The following is a 21,416-nucleotide window of genomic DNA, read 5'->3' as shown; positions in this document are numbered from 1 at the left end:
ATATTTCTTTTTGCTACACGTTTTATTGGAGCTTCTAAAAGGGAAAAGTAATACCGTAATAAATTTTGTTGGTTTTATAAACAAATATGTTTTAATATGTATTCACTCGGTTGGAATGTTCGATTTTCCTTAAGAAAATTATATTAAATGTTTTTTCTGCTTACACGTGTGCAGAAGCACATGTTTTGCTCAAACATTCTTCTCTTGAATTTCCATTCTCACCTTAGGGAACTCGAGATATTTGTTCAATACTGTTCCCGAATTCTTGTGTATTGACTCTCCAATGGCAAGCCAGCAAGTTTTGTTTTGCTGAATATGTTGAGATGACAAACATGACGAAACTTCAGTCTCAAGAGAGGAATGAAACTGAAAGGAATTTATTTATACTCCTCAATATGAAGATGTACAAGGAAAGAAAACTTCTATATGATGAATGAATAAATCAAACCTTCCGTTTTCATGAAGGATCTCGAATTCGTTAGCCAATATTTCATCCGAAAAATATTTTCTTTTTAAAATCTCGGATACGTATATATATATATATATATATATTTTTTTTTTTTCATTTTCGAACACTCTCTATAAATTTGAACGATGGTGGTAGATTTCCTAGGAGATACTGGGTTGATAAATATCGGATACTATATTTGTAGACTACATGGCAAAGAAGCCTGTACTGAAGAACATAAAGACCCAATAGACAAATCCTCTCTCGTTCTCTGTTCAGACAAAGGAAATATTTCCATCAAAACGAGGACAATGAACAGCTCCGTACACACTAGGCTACACATACATGCTCTTCTAAATGCAGAATCGATTATTCGACAATTCTCAAGAGGTCTTTGGCGAGGGTAGTGTGAGGATATCAAACAACAGAGTTTTGGCGAAAGAAAACCGACGACCTCTGAGATCGAGTACGTGACACTTTTTATTCGGCTAGAATTCAATATACCTAAAAACCGTGTGTATGTAACAGTGGCTCTGCCAAGACTGTTCAAATTTAATCAACAGTTAAAAAAAAATCTACTATTTCTAGTAACTTTTGAAAACCTCTTTGTTACAGGTCTGCTCTTTGATTTTTTAAACTTATGATTTCCCTGTACTCTCTGGGTATTCAAATATTGAATATTTGAATAATAAATAATATGATTAGCCGAAGATGAAGGAAAGAGTATGGGTTCTAAACTTTTTCAACTAATTTAATTCTTTTCCATCCTGAAGTAACTGATGTGTTAGAGTCTTTTCAACAAGTTCTTCGACTCGTTTCATAAAGCAGTGATATACTTTTGCAGGAGAAGCAACACAAGTGTTTTTATACATTTCTAGTGAGAAAACAGATATATGTAGAAAGAGCTTTTACTTTCAGTGTAATGTAAGGTCTCTCACTTAAATAAGACTTTGTAACTATAACCAATCTTCGAAATGCAAAAATCAAAATAAACTTAATTGTAGAAATTTGTATCACAGTGTATAGCTGTAAGTTTACTGAACAATGTTGGACATTAAACTAGATTGGTTTAAAGACGTTATACAGTTTTAGCAGTAGCAAACATGAAGAGTTCTTACAAACGTTCATAATCTAAATAAATAGTCTTATCGCGTGTGTGTTTCTAAAAAGATTCAAAGAACGTTTTATTTTGTGTTATAGGAATGGACTTTAATCGGCATAGCAGTTCACAGTGCTAAAAGGGAAGTAAAGGAAATGTATATTAATCCAACACGTTTTAGTTACGCCATAATATGACAGTATAAAATTCGGGGTTTGAAATATGACTCATGTTTGCATGTTACTTGAAAAATTTTAACTACAACCTTTTATATTAACATTAGTTTCTTGATAAAACCGGTTAAAATATTACTTGTTCTAATTACTTGTTACGCTGTTCTAAGATAGAACATTTTTTGTTAGTTTAGGCAAAACACTAAACAAGACGAATGAGCAAAATATACATCACATTTTCTTCAAAACGTATCTTCAGATATAAAAAAAACAACTAAGAAAATGACAGTTTTGATTATTATAGACAACACACGTCCTGAGGGAAGGGGGGGAAAAGAAAGAGTACTTTTCTTAATTTTATTGTAATACCGCTGTAGTGAAGAATCACACTACTGTAGTTTATGTGGTTTTAAATCGTTACTGTTTATCCATTTAAAACTTCCCCAAAAGAAAAAATGTGCACAATTTTTGTTATTTTCTTCAGAATATGGATTGTTAATGCAATATTGATTTATTAAAACACTGAACTGGGTTTTAGCGGATATGTTGATATATTAGTATACCTATCTATGTATGTGTGTGTGCGTGTGTAAAAGGTTGTAACCAATATCTAGTGATTCCCAGCATACCAGAGAAGCAGCTGTCACTAGAGACGTATAGCCCGCTCTATATTTTACCAAAAACAGAGCGAAAACCAGCCGCACCCATGAATATTTGAAACTGAACCTGTCGATCGCCGGCCTTTCTGAAGTACACTATCAAGAACATCTGATGTCCAGACCCCCAGTATCATTTCTTCATCTTCCCAGCCTTTAGTAATACAGCACCCCATGTCAGCAACTCGCCGATAGAAGCCACACAGATGGTTTAACTCCCAAGTATCTGGAGAAACACGAGTCCCTGGGATCTGCAGGCTATCAATAATGAAAAGCTATTGCAAGGCATAGGAAGTCTTTTTTTTTTGTAAATAATCAACGAAAGTACAGTTCATATGAAAATTGTATGTGGTGTTTTTTTTGTTGTTATTAATATAGTTCTTGAGTATTAATAAGTGGGTGTATCGCCGATGTTTTTATGAGTAAGAAGATTTGTAACAACCTAAATAATAACATGAGAATCTTAATGTGCACATTGAAGAGCGTTGTGAAAGAAACATGTGAAAAAAACAACCATCGAGTAGTATTTCGCTTATTGTTAAAAAACTATGTCTTGTACAGGTTTCATTAAATTGTAATTGCCAACAATTGATATACTAGCTGGAGTACCCGTCCCCTGGACGGAAGTTATGTAAATTCATGATTAAAGAAAGGTCATTTTAGGACATGAAAGTTGCTTCCCTTATATGTAATTGTAAAAAAAAGCGCCCATAAAAACCGCAAACCACAAAATGCAAAACTGAAAATTTTTATATATCTCCCCACGGACCTAATGAACCTCCATAGCAACTTTGGTGAAGATTCATCCACACCCTGCGTACAACATGAACGTACAACAGACAGTACTATTATATTTATATATATATATATCCTACCCGAGTATTATCATCCTTGATTGCCAATTGTCAACAAATGATATACATATATATTATCCTGAGTATTATCACCATAAGCTTTATTCTTAGCCTCATATTTCTGTATACTTTACTCAGTCAAGCCATTTGCAAGATATATGAATGTTGTTCTCAACAGAATAAAAATTACTCTACATATCGCGTGACTTTAAATTATCATAAATATTTACTTATGTGAAAGCTTTGTGGTCTAAGGTCGTATTATAGAGCATTGAGGTTTACAGAATAGAATGGTTTTAACAAAGTCTTATATATTACATGATCAAGAAAATGTCACAAAAAAGAGTTTGGTTGTAAAAAAGCTCACATATTTTGTTCTATTTTTCGACTTGTCACAAGCTAAAATATAGAATAAAAATAACTAAATATATTCTTGTCATAAACAGTTATATACATATAACATACTGCGCCTTCATACCTCCATAAAATGATTATCTATACATTTCTACAAATACACTGAAATAAACAGGGAAAAAACATTTACATTTCATTATAAGTAACTATTCTTTTAGTGTTTCTCGACTAGAACAATCAACACGCTACAATATTTCGTCCAAAGTTTTTCAATAATACAAGTTCCACATTTTTCAATGCCAGTTCACAATTTTACCATGATTCTTTACTCTATATGAATCATTGATCAAAGTCTACCCTCACCTTCCGAAGCGATTACATAATGAAAAAAAATGAAGAGCAAAGCCAGAAAATAGAATTTAATAAAAAAGATTTAGCTACCGGTTTTTCTTTAGTCATAGTTTATTTATTGAAAACCTGAATTATCTAATTTTGGATAATAACCTAACTGAAAAGAGGTCATTTTATAACATGTCAGCGTCAACACTAAGCAAGCCCTCAGGACCGTATTACAAACATGCCTTTTTATTTTCAAATTCGAAATACGATTCATTATCAGATTTTTGAAAATTATTTCAGTTTTGTTTTGTGAAACCATAAAATAAGGTATTTTCTAGGTACTAACATTACCTAATTATGAAAAAATATATTTCAGGATCGGTCCCGCATATGTATAAGAACAGGGTGGTAGGTGGCAGTATGAACAGAGTGACGTCATAGAGCTATGTTCTTGGATTCTTTTCTAGCGTTCGCTAGAACCAATATCAGGTGATAATTACCATAAGATATAATAAATACCTACCCTTTCTTGAGAGATCTTATCACTTATAGTATGTTAAAGGGTACATAAAAATGTTTTATTAACAATGAAGTATATTCGTATATATATTTGCGTAAATAATATAATAAAAATGAATTATAAAAACCAGATAAAAAACACGAAATTTGCTGTAACAGTAGATTTATCTCTTTCCTTAATTAAATCATGTAAATAAATAAAAAAGGAGTCTATAAAATGTCCAAAATGTGTTGTCCATAGCAAATGAAGAAAAGAAGCCCTTTACGTTGATTGGTTGTCCTGAAGTCCTTAGAAGTTTAAGGAAATTGCGGGTGCTGAGTTATATATATATATAATTAGCAAAGTCTCTGTGCAAGAGCTAAAACAAGTATGCTTTTTAAGACTTCAAGTATTCCTTTATTCTTGATCTGTTGAAAGCGAGCCAACTTTGGCTGCTTATTACACACACGAGTGAGTGTTCTAAAGTCCAGCAGATATTGAATAGCAGTACTCTAGTAGGCTAAACCTTTCTTTAGAAAATTATTTAACTTAAATATACGAAGCTTTGTATATGTAGGCATACTACTTAACGTCACAACTCCTTGAGTTTTACCAGAAAATGTATCACCATTTTTGTATGTGTACACATATTACTAAACGAAGCGATTTAAACCATTTTAACTGATTAATGAAATAGTGACTCCATGACGTCACACTCCTTGAGTTTAATCAGAAAATGTATCACTATCTCTGTATGTGTACACATATTACTCAACGAAACGATTTAAACCATTTTAACTGATTAATGAAATAGTGACTCCATGACGTCACAATTCATTGAGTTTAACAAGGACTTTCAGCACAAGCTACCTTTTAAGAGAAACAAAATCAAAACAACTTAAATCCTAATAGGTAGGTAACAACATTGTATTCGCAACGTGTAAACAAACTAAAGCAAACAAACTTACACAAGGCTTTGCAGGCAAAACGAGGGCCATCCTTCTAGCAATGTTACACGAGATGTCAACAGATGTAGCGGCAGCCGTGCTGCAACAAGGAACCCGCTTCTGACAGCCGCGTTATCCAACTGCCCTTACGCATCAACAACAAGGTTTCTCATAGCACCCGCGCAGGTCACGTGACGATCGTTTCCATGACAACAGAATCTTTGTGAATTAATAGTCATCTCAGATGTTTCAAATACACAGATGATGAATGTCAAAGTTTTAAGAGGTGTGTTGAACAGAAAATGTAAAATCCCACTGCGGAAATCGCCTGGCCCAGGAACCCAAAGAGGGTTTTACACATTTTTTTTTTTACATAAAACATTAAGTTAAAAATACAACGTTCAATAATAACCATACTTTTTCTAGCGAAGCTATTACAAAGTTTAAGATACATTAATCGATTTAGCCTACAAATAATCCATCAACAGAAGTTATTTGGAAAAATGCCTCAATTCTAATATCTTTTAGATAATAACACCTGCTACTTGTTTGCAGACAGACGTATGTATATAGTCGTATATCAGCCACTTTTCTTTAGCAGCAACATGGAGGATTTATCCAGCAAATGCATAAATCAATTGTACTTGGACCGGAGCATACTAGCACAAACTTGTTATGAAATTCGTTTAGTAGTGTTTTCTATATTAACATAAATATCTCCGTAATCCCTTACCGATTTGTACAGAAAGTAGAACGTGTACGAAATGGAGTTTACTTATTCTGAAAAGGAAGGGAGCTGGGAAGTTTATTAGAATTTACTTTTTTCGATTTTGGATATGCTTTTTTAACATGTCAATCAACTTATGGTGATCACTGGTACGTTGTAGAAATAAAGGCGAAATCTTCGGACAGTTAGTTAATATAAGGCCTAGCAGTAAAAGGTAATAGAAATATATGAATATACATTTTGTATGTTTCTGGATATGTCTACAGAAGGTTGAAAATGTTTCATTAAAACAATTTTCGTTGGTTGTTATGAATTTCGCGCAAAGCTACACGAGGGATATATGCGCTAGCCGTCCTTAATTTAGCAGTGAAAGACTAGAGGGAAGGCAGTTAGTCATCACCACCCACCGCCAACTCTTGGGCTACTCTTTTACCAACGAACAGTGGGATTGGTCGTAACATTGCAACGCCCACACGGCTGAAAAGGCGAGCATTTTTGGTGGTATGGTGATTTGAACCCGCGACCCGCAGATTGAGAGTCGAGTGCCCTAACCACCTGGTCATGCCGGGCTGTAACAATTTTGGAACCTCACCACGTCGTTACAGTTCAAGTGGCCAAGTCCATTCATGCTCTATCTCAAGACCGTGTACCGTGACTATAGCCCTGCATCATAGTTCGCAGTTTCCTTTACAAAAGGCTCCGTTGAAAAGCAGTCATGTCCAAAGCACACCACTTTACATAATCAATCTTGGTTAAGAAGACTGTATCAAATTCTCATCACGCAGAAATCTATAGGCGACTTGACAGGTATGTCTTCGTATGGAATAGCATGAATACCTGACTTATTCTCCAGATGCTTGAGGTATGTGACGATTGAACGGGAGGTATGACTAGAAGCCTTTTTTGGGTCCACTCATACCGTGTTTTCCTCGTTTCCAGGCGGAGATTATTTTCGAATATGCTGCGTACTGTTGTCTTGGATACTTGGCTGGTTTTATATCTGACCTTTGTGTTCGTGGATTATCATCGGTTACAAGACGCCCCATTTTGCTGACCACTGCAGGAGTACGACTTGCTGATGTTAAGGCCAAGGGATATCCTCTTCTTGGAAATTCACGATCTCAACACAACTTTATGATCTGAATGTAATAATATTTTGCTTCGAAAAAGGCTGTTACTTATCCTTCCTAGAGCGTTAAATTTTTCATGCACATCAGATAAATTCAAAATGCACTTTTAACACGTGCCTCTCCACCTCAACTTTATATCAGCTATGGTTATCACTTCTAACACGTGCCTCTCCACCTCAACTTTATATCAGCTATGGTTATCACTTCCAACACGTGCCTCTCCACCGAGACTTTATATCAGCAATGGTTATCACTTCCAACACGTGCCTCTCCACCGAGACTTTATATCAGCTATTTTAATCACTTCTAACCCGTGCCTCTCCACCTCAACTTTATATCAGCTATGGTTATCACTTCCAACACGTGCCTCTCCACCGAGACTTTATATCAGCTATTTTTATCGCTGATTTGCGTATACAAAATAGTTTAGCCTAACATGTTTGCATACCCCAATTTATCGTTTATATATATATATGCGTGATTGGTCGACAAATTCGATAGAACTATTTAAAGCTTAAAAAATATTGTATGTGTTCAACTTTGTTAGTTTTCAAATCTAAAGCTACACAATAAACTATTATAAACTGACTTACCGCTGAACCACTAGGTTTGCTTGTTTGTTATAAATTTCGCGCAAAGCTACACGAGGGATATCTGCGCTAGCCGTTCCTAATTTAGCAGTGTAAAACTAGAGGGAAGGATAACTCTTGGGCTACTCTTTTACGACAGTCACTTTATAACGCCCTAACGGCTGAAAGGGCGAGCATGTTTGGTGTGATGGGAATTCGAACCCGCGATCCGCAGATTGCGAGTCGAGCGCCTTAACCACCTGGCCATGCCGGGTCGAACCAATTCATTTTTTTTCAGTGTGTAGACGACTTGCTATATATATATATGTGTATATTTATATTGTACATGCAGACATATATTGGGAAAGTTTCATGAAGAGATGGACCCTTTCGTGCCGATATAAACTAAAAAAACTGTAAACAATGTTTCAGCGTGATCAGTATAAATACTGGTACAAAAATTGCACCAAGAAATCCCAAAGTATAAAATGACTCTGTGCTTTGTGCACGTAATTTAGGTACTTTCAGAGTAACGTAACCTTACTTATAAATACAGCACCCTGACCTTACAGAATGCGCAGAAAATGTATCATGACTTGGAGGAGAACTATTGCTAATTTATTCTCATATATATATATTTGAAAACTTTTGTCTCTTATTTGTTCTATTTATTCTACTTGTCGTTCTGCCTTTCTTTATTCCTGTGGTGTATATTTTAAAGTTATTGCTCACTGATAAACACAAAATTGTTAGTTTGCACGAAAATGAAAATTTCACGTCTTTGTGTATTTCTGATAGGAGATAGTTATTGACATTTATATCTAGTGTTAGATATTTTCAGATACCAAATTCGTTGAATAACGTAAACAAACAGAAACTTCGTGTCAGTGTGGTGAACAAACAAAGTTTGAATAAGAGCATCGTAATTTGTGTTATCCTAGTTTATCAGTAATGGTGGAAACGACGTTCGGCTTGTTCTACATTTAATTCTTTCTAGTCCCTTTTACAGTGTTGTGCCACCTAATCTTGATAATATAGAAACATTATCAAAGAAACATTATCGGTGGCATGAAACTCATGAGAAACACAAAGATAATTAGTCACTAAGCGAATAATAACATGTGTATATATTAGTTTAGAAATGATTAATTACTGTAATTATTGTCACATCTCGTTAAAGGATAATAAATGGAAACCGACATAGTACGGGCACATCACGTAATGAGAGCACGAGACGATAAAACTAAGTTTAAAACTTTTATAGATTCAATATTTTTTACATTAAATTTAGTCACTCCACACTGATGAGCTGTGTATTATATGAGCTATGTATTGTATTTCGTGAAATAAATGTGTAATATTTAAGACGCGTTATGGAACCATTCCTGTAACTTTTACACTTTTGTCTCTGTATCGTTTAAACACCTTTTTAAGATGGTATATTTTTGTCCTATAATTTTCAACACTTGTTGTGTTTGGATAAAAACTATGTTACGAAAACGAAAACAAATATATTACGATATACTTAACTCTTACAGGACTTAGAAAAATATTTGCATGATCTCTTTACATTATTTTTCTGATCAGGATGTAATTTATTAGTTTTATGCTCCAATCTCTAAGGGTACTTTTTAATTATGATCGTAATGTACATCATGTATATGTCCGTTTCAACGTAAGTTACGACCAAACGTGCTGGCACCCTTGGGAGCAATATTCTTCAAGCTCAAATTTACTGAAATGTGTATCGATGTAGTAAGGGTGTTATTAGTTTCAAAGAGGAATATCTGACTATTAAAACGAGTCTTACAACTCAAATCTCTTAAGAATTTGTACAGAAAAGGTCCACGTGAACACATAAATTAAACTCCACCAAATAGGTTTGGACATTTCCTTAACTGTCAGATGAGCTACAATGGAATATGATTAATATAAACAAACCGGGAGCTACTTTTCAGGATGAATTATTTGCAATAGCCCTGAATTCATAATATTCAGAGAGTCTTCTGAAGAGATTTTCTTAACATAATTCGATTTTAAGATTATCATCCTTTTGGTCTTTACATTCCTGAAACTTTTCAGTAAAAGTAAATAAAACATCGTATATTTTTTCATGTTTTTTCACTCTGGAAAGTACAAGACAGAAACGCCTTTCATGGAACAAAGAGAACAGATTTATTTGAACTATCTTCCCTCTCAGGAAATACAATCATTCACAAGACGTGGATTTTCGGTATACTTAACAATGATAATCAAAACTTATAGTTACTGCCTCCAATTTATCAGCCCCATGAAATGCATAGTAGAAAAAGTAGAGCATCTTCAATCAATATCATGTTTCTCCGTATTCTAAGACAAACACTATGTATTAAAATATTCACACATTCTTCAAGGAAATATCTAATACGTTGATGCTTGATGAACATTTCGAATTGCTCGTTTTCTCCAAAATTGCTGAACTGAATTTTCTTTTTGCCAAATCTATGGTTTTATAGAAAGATCATGATATGCAACGTCAAGGAATTACTTGTTGTTTTTATCTAATTAGCAATCTCTTTTCTAGTTTTATTGTCACTGGAACCTTAATTATAGGCAACCAATAACTTAGTTTGTGAGAACACATAACCTACTATCCTCCAGTGACACATAACATACTAAATAACAGAATAACACTACCGTATAGTCCGTCAAATATGACGGAGCAAGTCTAGCACCCCCACCCCATAGTATACCCTAACTAATAGCTAATTGAAATAAATATATTTTGCGAAATCAAGCTTGACCAACAAAGAGGAAGAAAAATACAGTCAAGGAGGTCAAACGTCGGTAAATGCCTTTGTGATCCAATCAAAATTAAGATCATTCATGAAATGAATTCGTGGCGTATTCGTAGAATAATTATTCGAAAAGATCAGTTAGATTAACAACTTCTACTATACAGAAAAGCCAGTGCGTTTTTGGTAACACTACGTTCCAACGATGGCTTTTGTGTCAAGTCACTTAGCAACAAAACTTTAACCTAATATTGTTGTTAGTTTGTGTACTGAAAGTACAAAATGAAATGTATAGACAACAAAACTGGGAAATATTTGTTGAATTCTTAATTTCGAGTCTCCGTTCATTAAATAGGTTTGTTTTTCATTAAAAACATTGTTGATATAACTGAAAATAGCTTAATTCAGAAACTATTTAAGTTTAATTGAATCGATATCTTTACTTTTGTGATAAATTTTATGTACTTGGCTCTAGGATAGGTGATCCCACACTACGTCTTTACTTTAGGCTTATTATACTAACACTCACTACACCTATACGGTTTCACGGCATCCCCCCCACGACCCCTTTTCACTCTCGTCACTAAAATCGAAATGGGCAGACAGTAATCGAACTATTCTATCTAGATAAATGCATTTTGGCTTTAATGACTCCTATTTCGAGAGATCAAAATAAATCGAGCATGACGTGACGTGACACACACACTGGCTTTTATATAGGTTAAATGCTTTCTAAGTGACAATCTGTAGCTAACATCAAGAATGTTGATACACGTGCTCACTCTTTTTGATACACTTAAAATATTTTATTGGACATTCCCAATTAGCAAACATTAAGTAAGAAATCAATAACATAAAATATTTATTAACATATTTTTATTCGTATCGTGACGATGCGTTTGATTTTTTTTTTCATTTCGGGCTAGGAGCTCAGTTTGTAAACGTCATGATACCACACAGTGCTGTCGGATAAATCATCAAATAATGATATGAGTTTTAAAAAATGTTATAAGACAGAGAAAAGGTCATTCGGTGATATTTGCAAAGGTATAACAGTGATCACGCGACTTACTTTGAAAAGCACGTAAAGGATGAGCCCTTTCTGACGCACGTATTTTGAGAGACGATGCCTTTTCTACCACACGTTTACCCTATGGATTTGTAAATTTTGGGAAGAAATGTTTAGTCATGTTGAAATCGTAAGAACCTTATCCCATGGTATACTAATTTACAATACTTAATATCAATAGAATTCCGTTTTTAAGGGGGTTCGTTAAATTCAGTCACTATAACGAAATATGCACCTTTGAATCGACGACCTCAAAATATGTGTCATAAAACCAACAATACTGCAACGTGCATAACAGGAGATATCATGCACAATAGAAGATATATCAACAAGGGCTACACCGTATGCGAGCATGAGACATTTTAATGTATATATATGTGTGTGTGGGTGTATACTTTTTGATTATGCAGTTACAAGTAGAAGAGCTAAATGTAGCCTAATGGTTAATGTGTCGAGTTGCAGATCGAAGGGTCCAGAGTTCGAGACGTTATGCTTCCGAACGCTCTGCACTGTCATTTCCACTATTTGATTTAAAGAGCGGACGCTGATGGATGTTTTTCCTATGGTTATAAGTTAAAAATTAAAGCCTGGTATAGTTGAAACCCAGGGGTTACTGATTTGATCATTTAGCTCACGTGCACATCAGATACCGTTCAGATTGAACATTCTAATTACAACAATATAAAAAAATCATCACACAGCCCCATATGTTTTCAAACACTTTTGAAGTCACTTAAATAATTTCTGAACACACTTCATATTTAGATTTCTAGAGGTAATACACATAACATGTCCCATAATTAGTTATCGTACGAAAAATAAGGGAAATATTAGTTTTTCAGAGAAAAGCTACATTAAGGTTATATGCTGTATCCATAGAGTAGAATTGAACCTCAGGTTTTAGCTTTGTAAGTCCGTTAACTTGCCACTGTCCCACTGGAGGACAATTTACAAATAAACACACGACATCAAAAGCTTTCCTTATACGACGAATTAGCATTATATGAATCTCTGATTTATAACTTAAAATATAGGAAAATTGTTTGAATGGATTTATCAAATAATTATTTCCATTCTACATGTACCGATCAGAGGAAAACAAAAGGAGTTAAGGATAAAAAGTCCCATAATTTTATATGTAACAAATTGTTCTTTAAATATTGCTTTAATTTATGATAACTGTAATTATATCAGTGAAAAAGATGTAATAAAGATTACTATACACGGTAGTCCAAACTTTAATTGGTCTAAAACAGTATGCTATTTATCTTTTCTTCATTTTTCACCTTTTTTTAAATCAATGTCCTGGCAAAGCACTGACGAGACATGGAGACCACTCCTTTTTAAGTCATCCTGTATTACACCAAAATTATGAGTTTAGAACCTACGTTAGCAAGGTTAGCAACGCCATTGTTTACATTTTCGGTACATGTAAATACAATACTTCTTCTAATAGCGGTTTCTACCAAATTTTGATTCACTAAGTTGCACAAAAACAAAAAGCAAAGTGCTCGGTAAACAATTTAGTGATTTTTTTTTTCAGAAACATTCTGTTGCATTTGCGGCCTTTGATTTCAGAAAACAATAAAGCGTTAAATCAGAAAATCTAACGCTCTTGAAATAAGTGTTTACCCACTCAATAATGATTTCAGCAAAGTGTAAGTTCTTCACGATGATACAGTGCACTGTTGATTGCTATTTGACGTGTTCGCAACACTGATAACAGAAACTACCGACTTTCAGAGGGTAAAAAGAATTGCTTAGCAAAGGCTTTAGAACTAGCACAGCCATAAGAAATGTTGCAAACTCATCCCCTAAGGAACGAAACCAAACTTTGGCTGATTTTGTAACAGGCAGCGAGATTAAAATTGCCTCTGGCAAAAAGAAAACAAGCGACATCTAGGTTGCCTAAAATCTTACACTCAAGATTCGTAAACGTGAAAATACTTCTTTGGCCTTTATAGTGTGCATGGGCAAAAATAATCGGTCCTAAAAATCTAGTGGAAGATGATACAAAAAAGTAGAGACAAAGAACAGTGGATATTTATTGTTTAGTAATCGCAACCAGGTCCTGTATATGTTATTTCCAGCGTGGGATTATTTTCGATCAGAAGAGTAAATAATGTAATGCCTTTCATTAACGTATAAGATTTAACAAAATAAACGTATACTAAAAGATAAATTTAGTTCAATCAATGTAGGATGTAATAATTATTTCTTCTAGTAGTAAGTTCTCAACTATTAATAACTAGTAAGAGCTTCAAAAGATGGAAAGCCTAAATGATTCCCTTAATATTACTAGGCCCGGCATGGCCAGGTGGTTAGGACGCTCTACTCCAAATCTGAGGGTCGCGGGTTCGATTCCCCGTCCCACCAAACATGCTCGCCCTTTCAACCGTGGGGGCGTTATTATGTGACGGTCAATCCCACTATTCGTTGGTAAAAAAGAGTATCCCAAGAGTTGGCGGTGGATTGTGATGACTAGCTGCCTTCCCTCTAGTCTTACACTGCCAAATTAGGGACAGCGCTATAAATTAGGGACGGTTAGCGCAGATAGCCCTCGTGTAGCTTTGCGCGAAATTCATAAAACAAACAAACCCTTAATATTAAAGAATAATATTAATTGGAGCATTTTTCACCATTTAGGGGAAGAGAAACATAGCCTAAGGGCTTAAGCTATTTATTCAATCCACTTTCGCAAAAAAGAAAGAAGCAAAAAACGAAAGTGAATCCTGCAAAACAGTAATGCTTTATTAAAAGTACTAGGGGATTAATAAGTAAGACTATTCTGCTGGCCTCTGAATCACTGTAATATGGAAAAGTTTTGAACTTCGAGAAAATACGTTGATAACACTATTCATATAAATAAGTATACTTTCTGATTCCAATTGTCAAAGAGTATTTGAAATTCCCAGTTAAACTAGAATTCATGCGTCACGTGCTTTTATCATCAGTTTCTGCTCAAGGTAAAAACCAGAAAAGAAAAACTTGCATATCAAAATAACAAATACAAGTTAAAATGTATTTTAAGTTACACTACTAGACTTACGAAAAGTATTGCCCCCTAGCGGCACAGCGGTATGTATGCGGACTTACAACGCTAGAAACCGGGTTTCGATACCCGTGGTGGGCAGAGCACAGATAGCCCATTGTGTAACTTTGTGCTTAACTTCAAACAAACGAAAAGTATTGCTATTTTCAATAATATATATTTATTTATTTCTATTAAGTTTGTGTATTTGTTTGTTTGTACTTAACTGGAAAGCTACACAATGTGCTATCTGTGCTGTGCCCACCACGAGTATCAAAATACGGTTTTTAGTGTTATAAGTCTGTAGACATGCCGCTGAGCCACCGAGTGACCTTCTATTAAGCTCTGAGCATTCAATGGTGTACACTTCTGTGTGAGATTCAGACATAAATGACACTGAATCAGAACTTCCAAACTATAAAAAAACAACAAAACAATTAAAACTAAGTGGCCCACAGTGGCACAGCGTTATGTCTGCGGACTTACAACGCTATAATCCGGGTTTCGATACCCGTGGTGGGCAGAGCACAGATAGCCCATTGTGCTGCTTTGTGCTTAATTACAAACAAACAAAAACTAAGTGTGCACATTTAACTCCCCTCTTAATATGCAATTTTTTTCAGTATATCTGTTGTTTTTTTAAGTTAAACACAAAGCTACACAATGGGCTATCTATGCTCTGCTCACCACGGGTATCGAAACCCGAATTGTAGCGTTCTAAGTCCGCAGACATACCGCTGTGCTACTGGGGGGCTCGGTATATCTACCTACTCTGACTATAAAACTGTTGACTTTATTATTGTCATTCACAAGTTTTACAGTGGGATTAGTCAGAATAAAGGCGGTAGCACGACACTTTCTTTCTTTTACCTTATTGTATTTGCTAACAAACTAATAACCGTTTTCTGTGCAATACTGCCTATGACTGATTACAATATCAGAAGAGAAAAAAGATTTTATGTTTCTCATTGCTCAACACTTGTGACTAAAGACCGTGAAAGCATTACTGGTAGACTTAGTGATTGCGAACTTAATCTTCAAGGTGCTGTCCACATGAATGCTTTCTTCCATCCAACTACCACATCTAAATGGTAGTTAATGACCAAATCGTACCGTAACCTGAGCCCAAATCACAGTATTTAATCCCCAAACAGTAGTTGTTTTTCAAAAAATATGGCCCAAATGTCGAAAGCAGGCGAAGTACCAGAAATTTTAACGCATTTGGTTTTGAATTCAAAATGGGGGAAAAAAAAGTTGCATTTTAAGTTATTTTATCCCACATGTTAGGCCTATTGCCTATTCATAGCTTTTTGTTTGTTTGTTTTTTTAAGAGATGTACTGTAACAAAATAAGGAATAATGTAACGAAAAAATAACAATGAAGTTTTGGTGAACCTGGTTTTTGAGTTATAACCAAGTTGGGCAAAAGACAATTTCGAATTCCTTCTTCCCATGCTTCTACAACTTGTGTTGCGTTTTTAAAACTGAATATGACAGCTTGGTTCTATTTTGACCTGCCTTAACATTTCTGTTTTTCTATAAGGTGTCTTAAACATAACATTAAAAGTCAGAATAGGCTAGGTAGGACGTGGCCTAGTGGTTAGCGTGTTTATACTGTCAATCTGAACGAACTTTGGGGCCACAGGTGCGCTTTAAGAGTGACAGTCAAATCCAACTATTGAGTCAGAAAAGAGTAGCCCCAGAGTGGAGGGCGTTGTTGATTAGGTGCCTTTCCATTTAGTCTATCATTTCAAAATTATGTACGGTATGTGTAGATATCCCCTTTTTGTCGCTTCACGCGAAAAATCAGAACAAGATAATGATTAGCACTAGGGGGGTAAGATTATCAATAATACTTGTAATTGGAAAATGAGTTAAATCTGCGTTAAAAAATAACTCAAGCGTTCAAACGAAAATTTTCTAGAATTTTTCGCTCTTGCACAATTATCCAAACGATCAAACCCAACTTTGAGACGATCAGAAAGAGGCCGATCAATTTCTTCACCTTAAGAAATCCGATAGTTTATTTGTGTTTGTTAGCAAAGCCATATTAGGCTATCTGCTGTATCCACCGCGTGGAATCGAGCCCCGAATTTTCGCGTTGTAAGTCCATAAATGTACCGCTGACTCACCGGCGAACAAAATCTGATAGAAAGTCTTGTTTTATCTCAAATAATAAGGATAAGTCGAGTAGCCTTGTATATTTTGATCATTTTTGAAGAAAGGGAGTAAAGCAAAAAACAAAAAACAGAAAAAGCGTCTGAATTGTCAAGAGTGCTTCACATTCCACCGAAATGATAAATTGCCCAAAGTTCAGTCATTCAATTTCAAAAAGTTGAACGTTTTTTTTTCTTTATATAATCCTCTTCTCAATAAATGTTACTTATTTATTTATTGCAAGTTTAATTTCAACTGTGTGAACAACGTAAGTATAGTACAGACGTTTATCCACTTTCGGTACAATCCTGCGACCAATAATCTTTCAATTTTTCTCAAAAATTAATTAAGGAGAACAAGATTTAAAAGGCGTATTGATCCAATCTTCATACAAACCAACAAGATTAGGCCTGGAAAAACTTCTAGGAAAGAGACAATAAATTATATCATTTTATAGTAACCTAGTTTCATGTGTATATTATGTTTTAATTTAAAACCACGTTTTACTAAAACCACGCTTTTCACATGTTAATGTGAATGTTCAATAAATCTAAACTTGAAGCGGTAAATGTTTCCGAGAGTTTGATTCTTTGATTTGACTGAACTCACACATGTAAGAGTAGTTAAGACGACGAATGGCAACTTACAAATCGTACATGAAAAAGTATTATTAACTCATAACTTTTGAAAATATTTTCCCTGTTAAAAGAAGGAACGAATAAAGAAACTATTTTATGTATAGTGTGTAAATAAGTGGTTTCCTTTCAGTTTTGTTACGATAAAATGTAATTTACTTTTAAATTTACAATCACTCATATAGAAGATTTATATTGTTTTTGTAGCATGTTAAAAAATATAGCATATTCAATCTACACAAAACACACTTGAGTGTTTATAAATTTATTAACTGATCAATTGAGTCATTATTTTCTCGAATTCTTCCCTTTTAAATAAATCATTTCCAACTAGTGTTCTTGCAATTCGTATCCTCTTGCGAGTAGCGTCAGAAAAATTAACTGACTTGATGCGACGTATGCGTAAAACTATCGGTGGGTGAGGTCATTATGCTGAAACCTATTTACCGTTTTATGTTTGAAACCAGCTAACAGTTTTGTTTTAAATTAGCTAGCAATTTCGTCATGTCAACAGAACGCTTTGTCAGTTATGTTTAGTAGGGCTATGATTGCTTTTACAACGTACCGTTTATGCAAAGTCTTGATAAGATAACAAAAACGGTATTTTTGAAAATGCTCACCGCTAAATCTATTGCTTCTTATTAACATTGTGTATTTGGTTAATTCACAGAATTCATTTCGTTAAACACACGTGTACGCACGATGTGCGTTCACCTAAGTAAGAAAACAAAATCTCTTTGTCTTAATTTTGATTATAATTATGTCATACTGCAAGCGTAGGCATAACCATTTATATGGTTTCTAGTGATTCTCATTATTACTTGATACATTTTATACATGCGTATAAAGCATTTCGAATTTGTGCTGTTCAGGTGGTTGTTAGATCTACGTAGTTTAATCACGTTTTCAGTTCTTCTGTGATTTCTCGAGAGGGTTGTGACAACTTTTCCTAAGCGTCCCTGGAGTAGAAAAAAAGACTTTATCAGAACTATGATTACAGGCCGTTAGTTTGTTGGGTACACGCAATGGGAGTTTGATTGGATGTTGGAAAAGATAGCAAAGTTTGTTGTTGTTTTTTTTTCTATAGATTATAAAGAACGTGTGTCATATTCTTAGAGGAATATAAAGTAGAACTTTGTTAAAGCTTTGGAATTTCCTGGAATAACTAGAGAAATAGTCAAGATTAACAAAAGTAAATCTTAGGGAGATACTAAAAAAAAAAGACATTTAATATAACCATTCAATTTAACCGTCGAGTTGAATTTAGAATAAAAAATAAGAAACTAGCAACAATGTTCACTTCACGAAACTAACAATGGAATAGTTTGTTCATGACTTGGCTCCTACATAAAGAATTATATGCAATAAAAAATATTTGCTCAGAAGTTACAGCGCTGTTTGTAGCGAAACGCTAACTATACGAGAACATGTCTTAGAAATATAATTTAGCAAAATAGGTTCTTTCTCATCGAATAACAGCTCATATACTTATAAATTTATGCTAAAGCGATGTCTTCGATAATGTTAAACTTTGTGAATGATTTAATATTTAAAAATTATACAGATAAAAAAAACTTGTTAGTTTTGAGTGTTTATGATTAGAAAACTTTTGGTCTCGTTTAAAGTTTACGCTCTTCTCAGTCTTCGAATGAAAATAAGCTGGTCATCAGCCTGGTAAACGTTTAGCACTTATGAAAAATGGATTAAGAATGATTGAAGTTAACCTATGACTGAAAAATAAAAAAAAGCGAATTGAAATGTTTGAACCTAAACTAATACTGAGAAAAATTAATTAAGAACGTTCAGTTTTTAACTTAGGACTGAACAAAGTGAATTAGAAATGTTTGAACCTAAACTAATACTGAGAAAAGTTAATTAAGAACGTTCGGTTTTTAACTTAGGACTGAACAAAGTGAATTAGAAATGTTTGAACCTAACCTAGGACTGAGCAAAGTGAATTAGGAATGTTGGAACCTAACCTATGACTGAGAAAAGTTACTTAAGAACGTTTCATTTTAACCTAGGACTGAGAAAAGTTAATTAGAAATGTTTGACTCCAAACCTAACAAAAGTTTGAACTAAACCTAGGACTGTGATTAGTGATAGTCGGTCCCAGGTTCTGAACTGGAATGTAAACAATCATTATCTTTTTAAAGATTTATCCAGTTTCTCTGTAAAATTGACGGTAGCCCAGTGTCACTCTTCTAAAGATGAAGAAAGACTGTCAGACATCTTATAAAAGTGTTTGATAATCAACAATATTTACACTTGAGAAGTTTAATATATAGTTGCGACTGAAAAGATTTATTTTCCTGCTGAGAAAGTATACCGTTCAAATTCAATTGTTTTTTTTTTCAACGTCTTTTTGTTCCAGTTTCACGAGTACAGTTCACTTCTTTATCAAAATAAAGCACTGAGTAAAATAAAGTTTACATTCACTATTGTGGGAACAAAAAGTAGATATGGAAACAAGTTTCGATACTTTCACGTGTCCTCTTCAGTCCAACTTTTCTTTGTGAGAGAAACACATACAGTTTATTTTATAACGGTCGTTCCAAGTCCTTTGAGGACATATGACGTCAGTAAGGGGTTCGGTTTATAGTGACCTTCTGAGATGTTGAAGTTTGATAATACTTGAAGTAACGAACTTTCAATAATTCTTCTTTTGACATAATTTCTAGATTTATGTATCTCTTTGGCTGATTTCCAGTTAATTGTATGATCAAGATTTCTCATGTGAACAAAAATAGCAATCTTTGTTTGACCATTTTGAACACTTGTTTTATGTTCTGCGAGTCTTGCATCTAAATTTCTACACGTTTCACCCACATAAACTTGGTCACATGACCGATAGGGGGCTATATAGTCTCCCTGTTCTTTATTTTGAGGTGCAGACATATTCCAGGGTAGAAAGTTCTTAGTGGTGTTGAGATATTTATATACAACTTTGAAATTGTTGTTTTTGAGACATTTCTCTAGAGCCACAATATTAGAACTGTAGTTGATGCTGAGTATTGTGTATTTACTTGCTATCAGAGCATTGATTTATTGGATATTCGTCTTTTTAATTTTTTTTTACTACCCGAAGTACATGGGTGTCTTTAAAAACATAAGTGGAATATATTCACGGAGCACAATGCCCACTCCTTCCAGATGCATAGATTATCTTCTTCAGTACATGCTAGGATCACTAGAGCAATAATACATGCATAGATTATCTTCTTCAGTATATGATAGGATCACTTGAGCAAGAATATATGCCTAGATTATCTTCTTCAGTATATGATAGGATCACTTGAGCAAGAATATATGCATAGATTGTCTTCTTCAATATATGCTAGAATCACTAGAGCAAGAATATATGCATAGATTATCTTCTTCAGTATATGCGAAGATCACTAGAGCAAGAATATATGCATAGATTATCTTCTTCGGTATATGCTAGAATCATTAAAGCAAGAATTTTCCTACAGTTTTATACTTTTAGTTTTTGTATAATAGAGATAATGTTATAACCCTTGTGTATCTCACCCATGACATTTTACAGGCGGTAAAACCAATATACCGATCCCACTTACACTCGTGAGTTTTCTTTGACAGCAAGTTTTATTCGTTGTTTTAGATACAGTAAAGGGAATAGCTTAGAGAACGACAGGAGTTTAGCTTTCTTTCTGTGGCTTTATTTCCATTGAATTCAATAAAATAAGATCAATTGTTTTTTAAGCCAGCAATGCTACAACTTCCGATGGTAACTTTTTTCATTTTAACATTCTGCCGGAAAAGGAAAAATGGTCTATATGATTTGATAAACATACACGTTACTTGGTAGATCACACCGATCTGGGTATTAATGCCCTATACATTTTAACATTCTGCCGGAAAAGGAAAAATGGTCTATATGATTTGATAAACATACACGTTACTTGGTAGATCACACCGATCTGGGTATTAATGCC

At 34.2% G+C, this 21,416-nt stretch overlaps 1 protein-coding gene across 9 annotated transcripts in view; it reads right to left on the bottom strand.

Annotated features, from left to right (window-relative positions):
- Window positions 1-21,416, bottom strand: part of LOC106457574 (CUGBP Elav-like family member 4) — a 257,724-nt gene that overhangs the window by 162,470 nt on the left and 73,838 nt on the right. For 8 of the 9 annotated variants that reach the window (XM_022383570.1, XM_022383568.1, XM_022383567.1 and 5 more), the window contains exon 1: window positions 5,391-5,508. The exons of the other annotated variant lie outside the window; for it this stretch is intronic. In XM_022383570.1, coding sequence (XP_022239278.1) covers window positions 5,391-5,420 — 30 coding nt within the window. In that variant the 5' untranslated portion in view covers window positions 5,421-5,508. Of the gene's footprint in view, window positions 1-5,390; window positions 5,509-21,416 lie in introns of those variants that run through there. 9 annotated transcript variants of the gene reach the window in all.

The sequence above is a fragment of the Limulus polyphemus genome, unplaced genomic scaffold (genome assembly GCF_000517525.1).
Source record: "Limulus polyphemus unplaced genomic scaffold, Limulus_polyphemus-2.1.2 Scaffold347, whole genome shotgun sequence".
NCBI lineage: Eukaryota > Metazoa > Arthropoda > Merostomata > Xiphosura > Limulidae > Limulus > Limulus polyphemus.
This window is presented reverse-complemented; position numbering and strand designations above follow the sequence as displayed.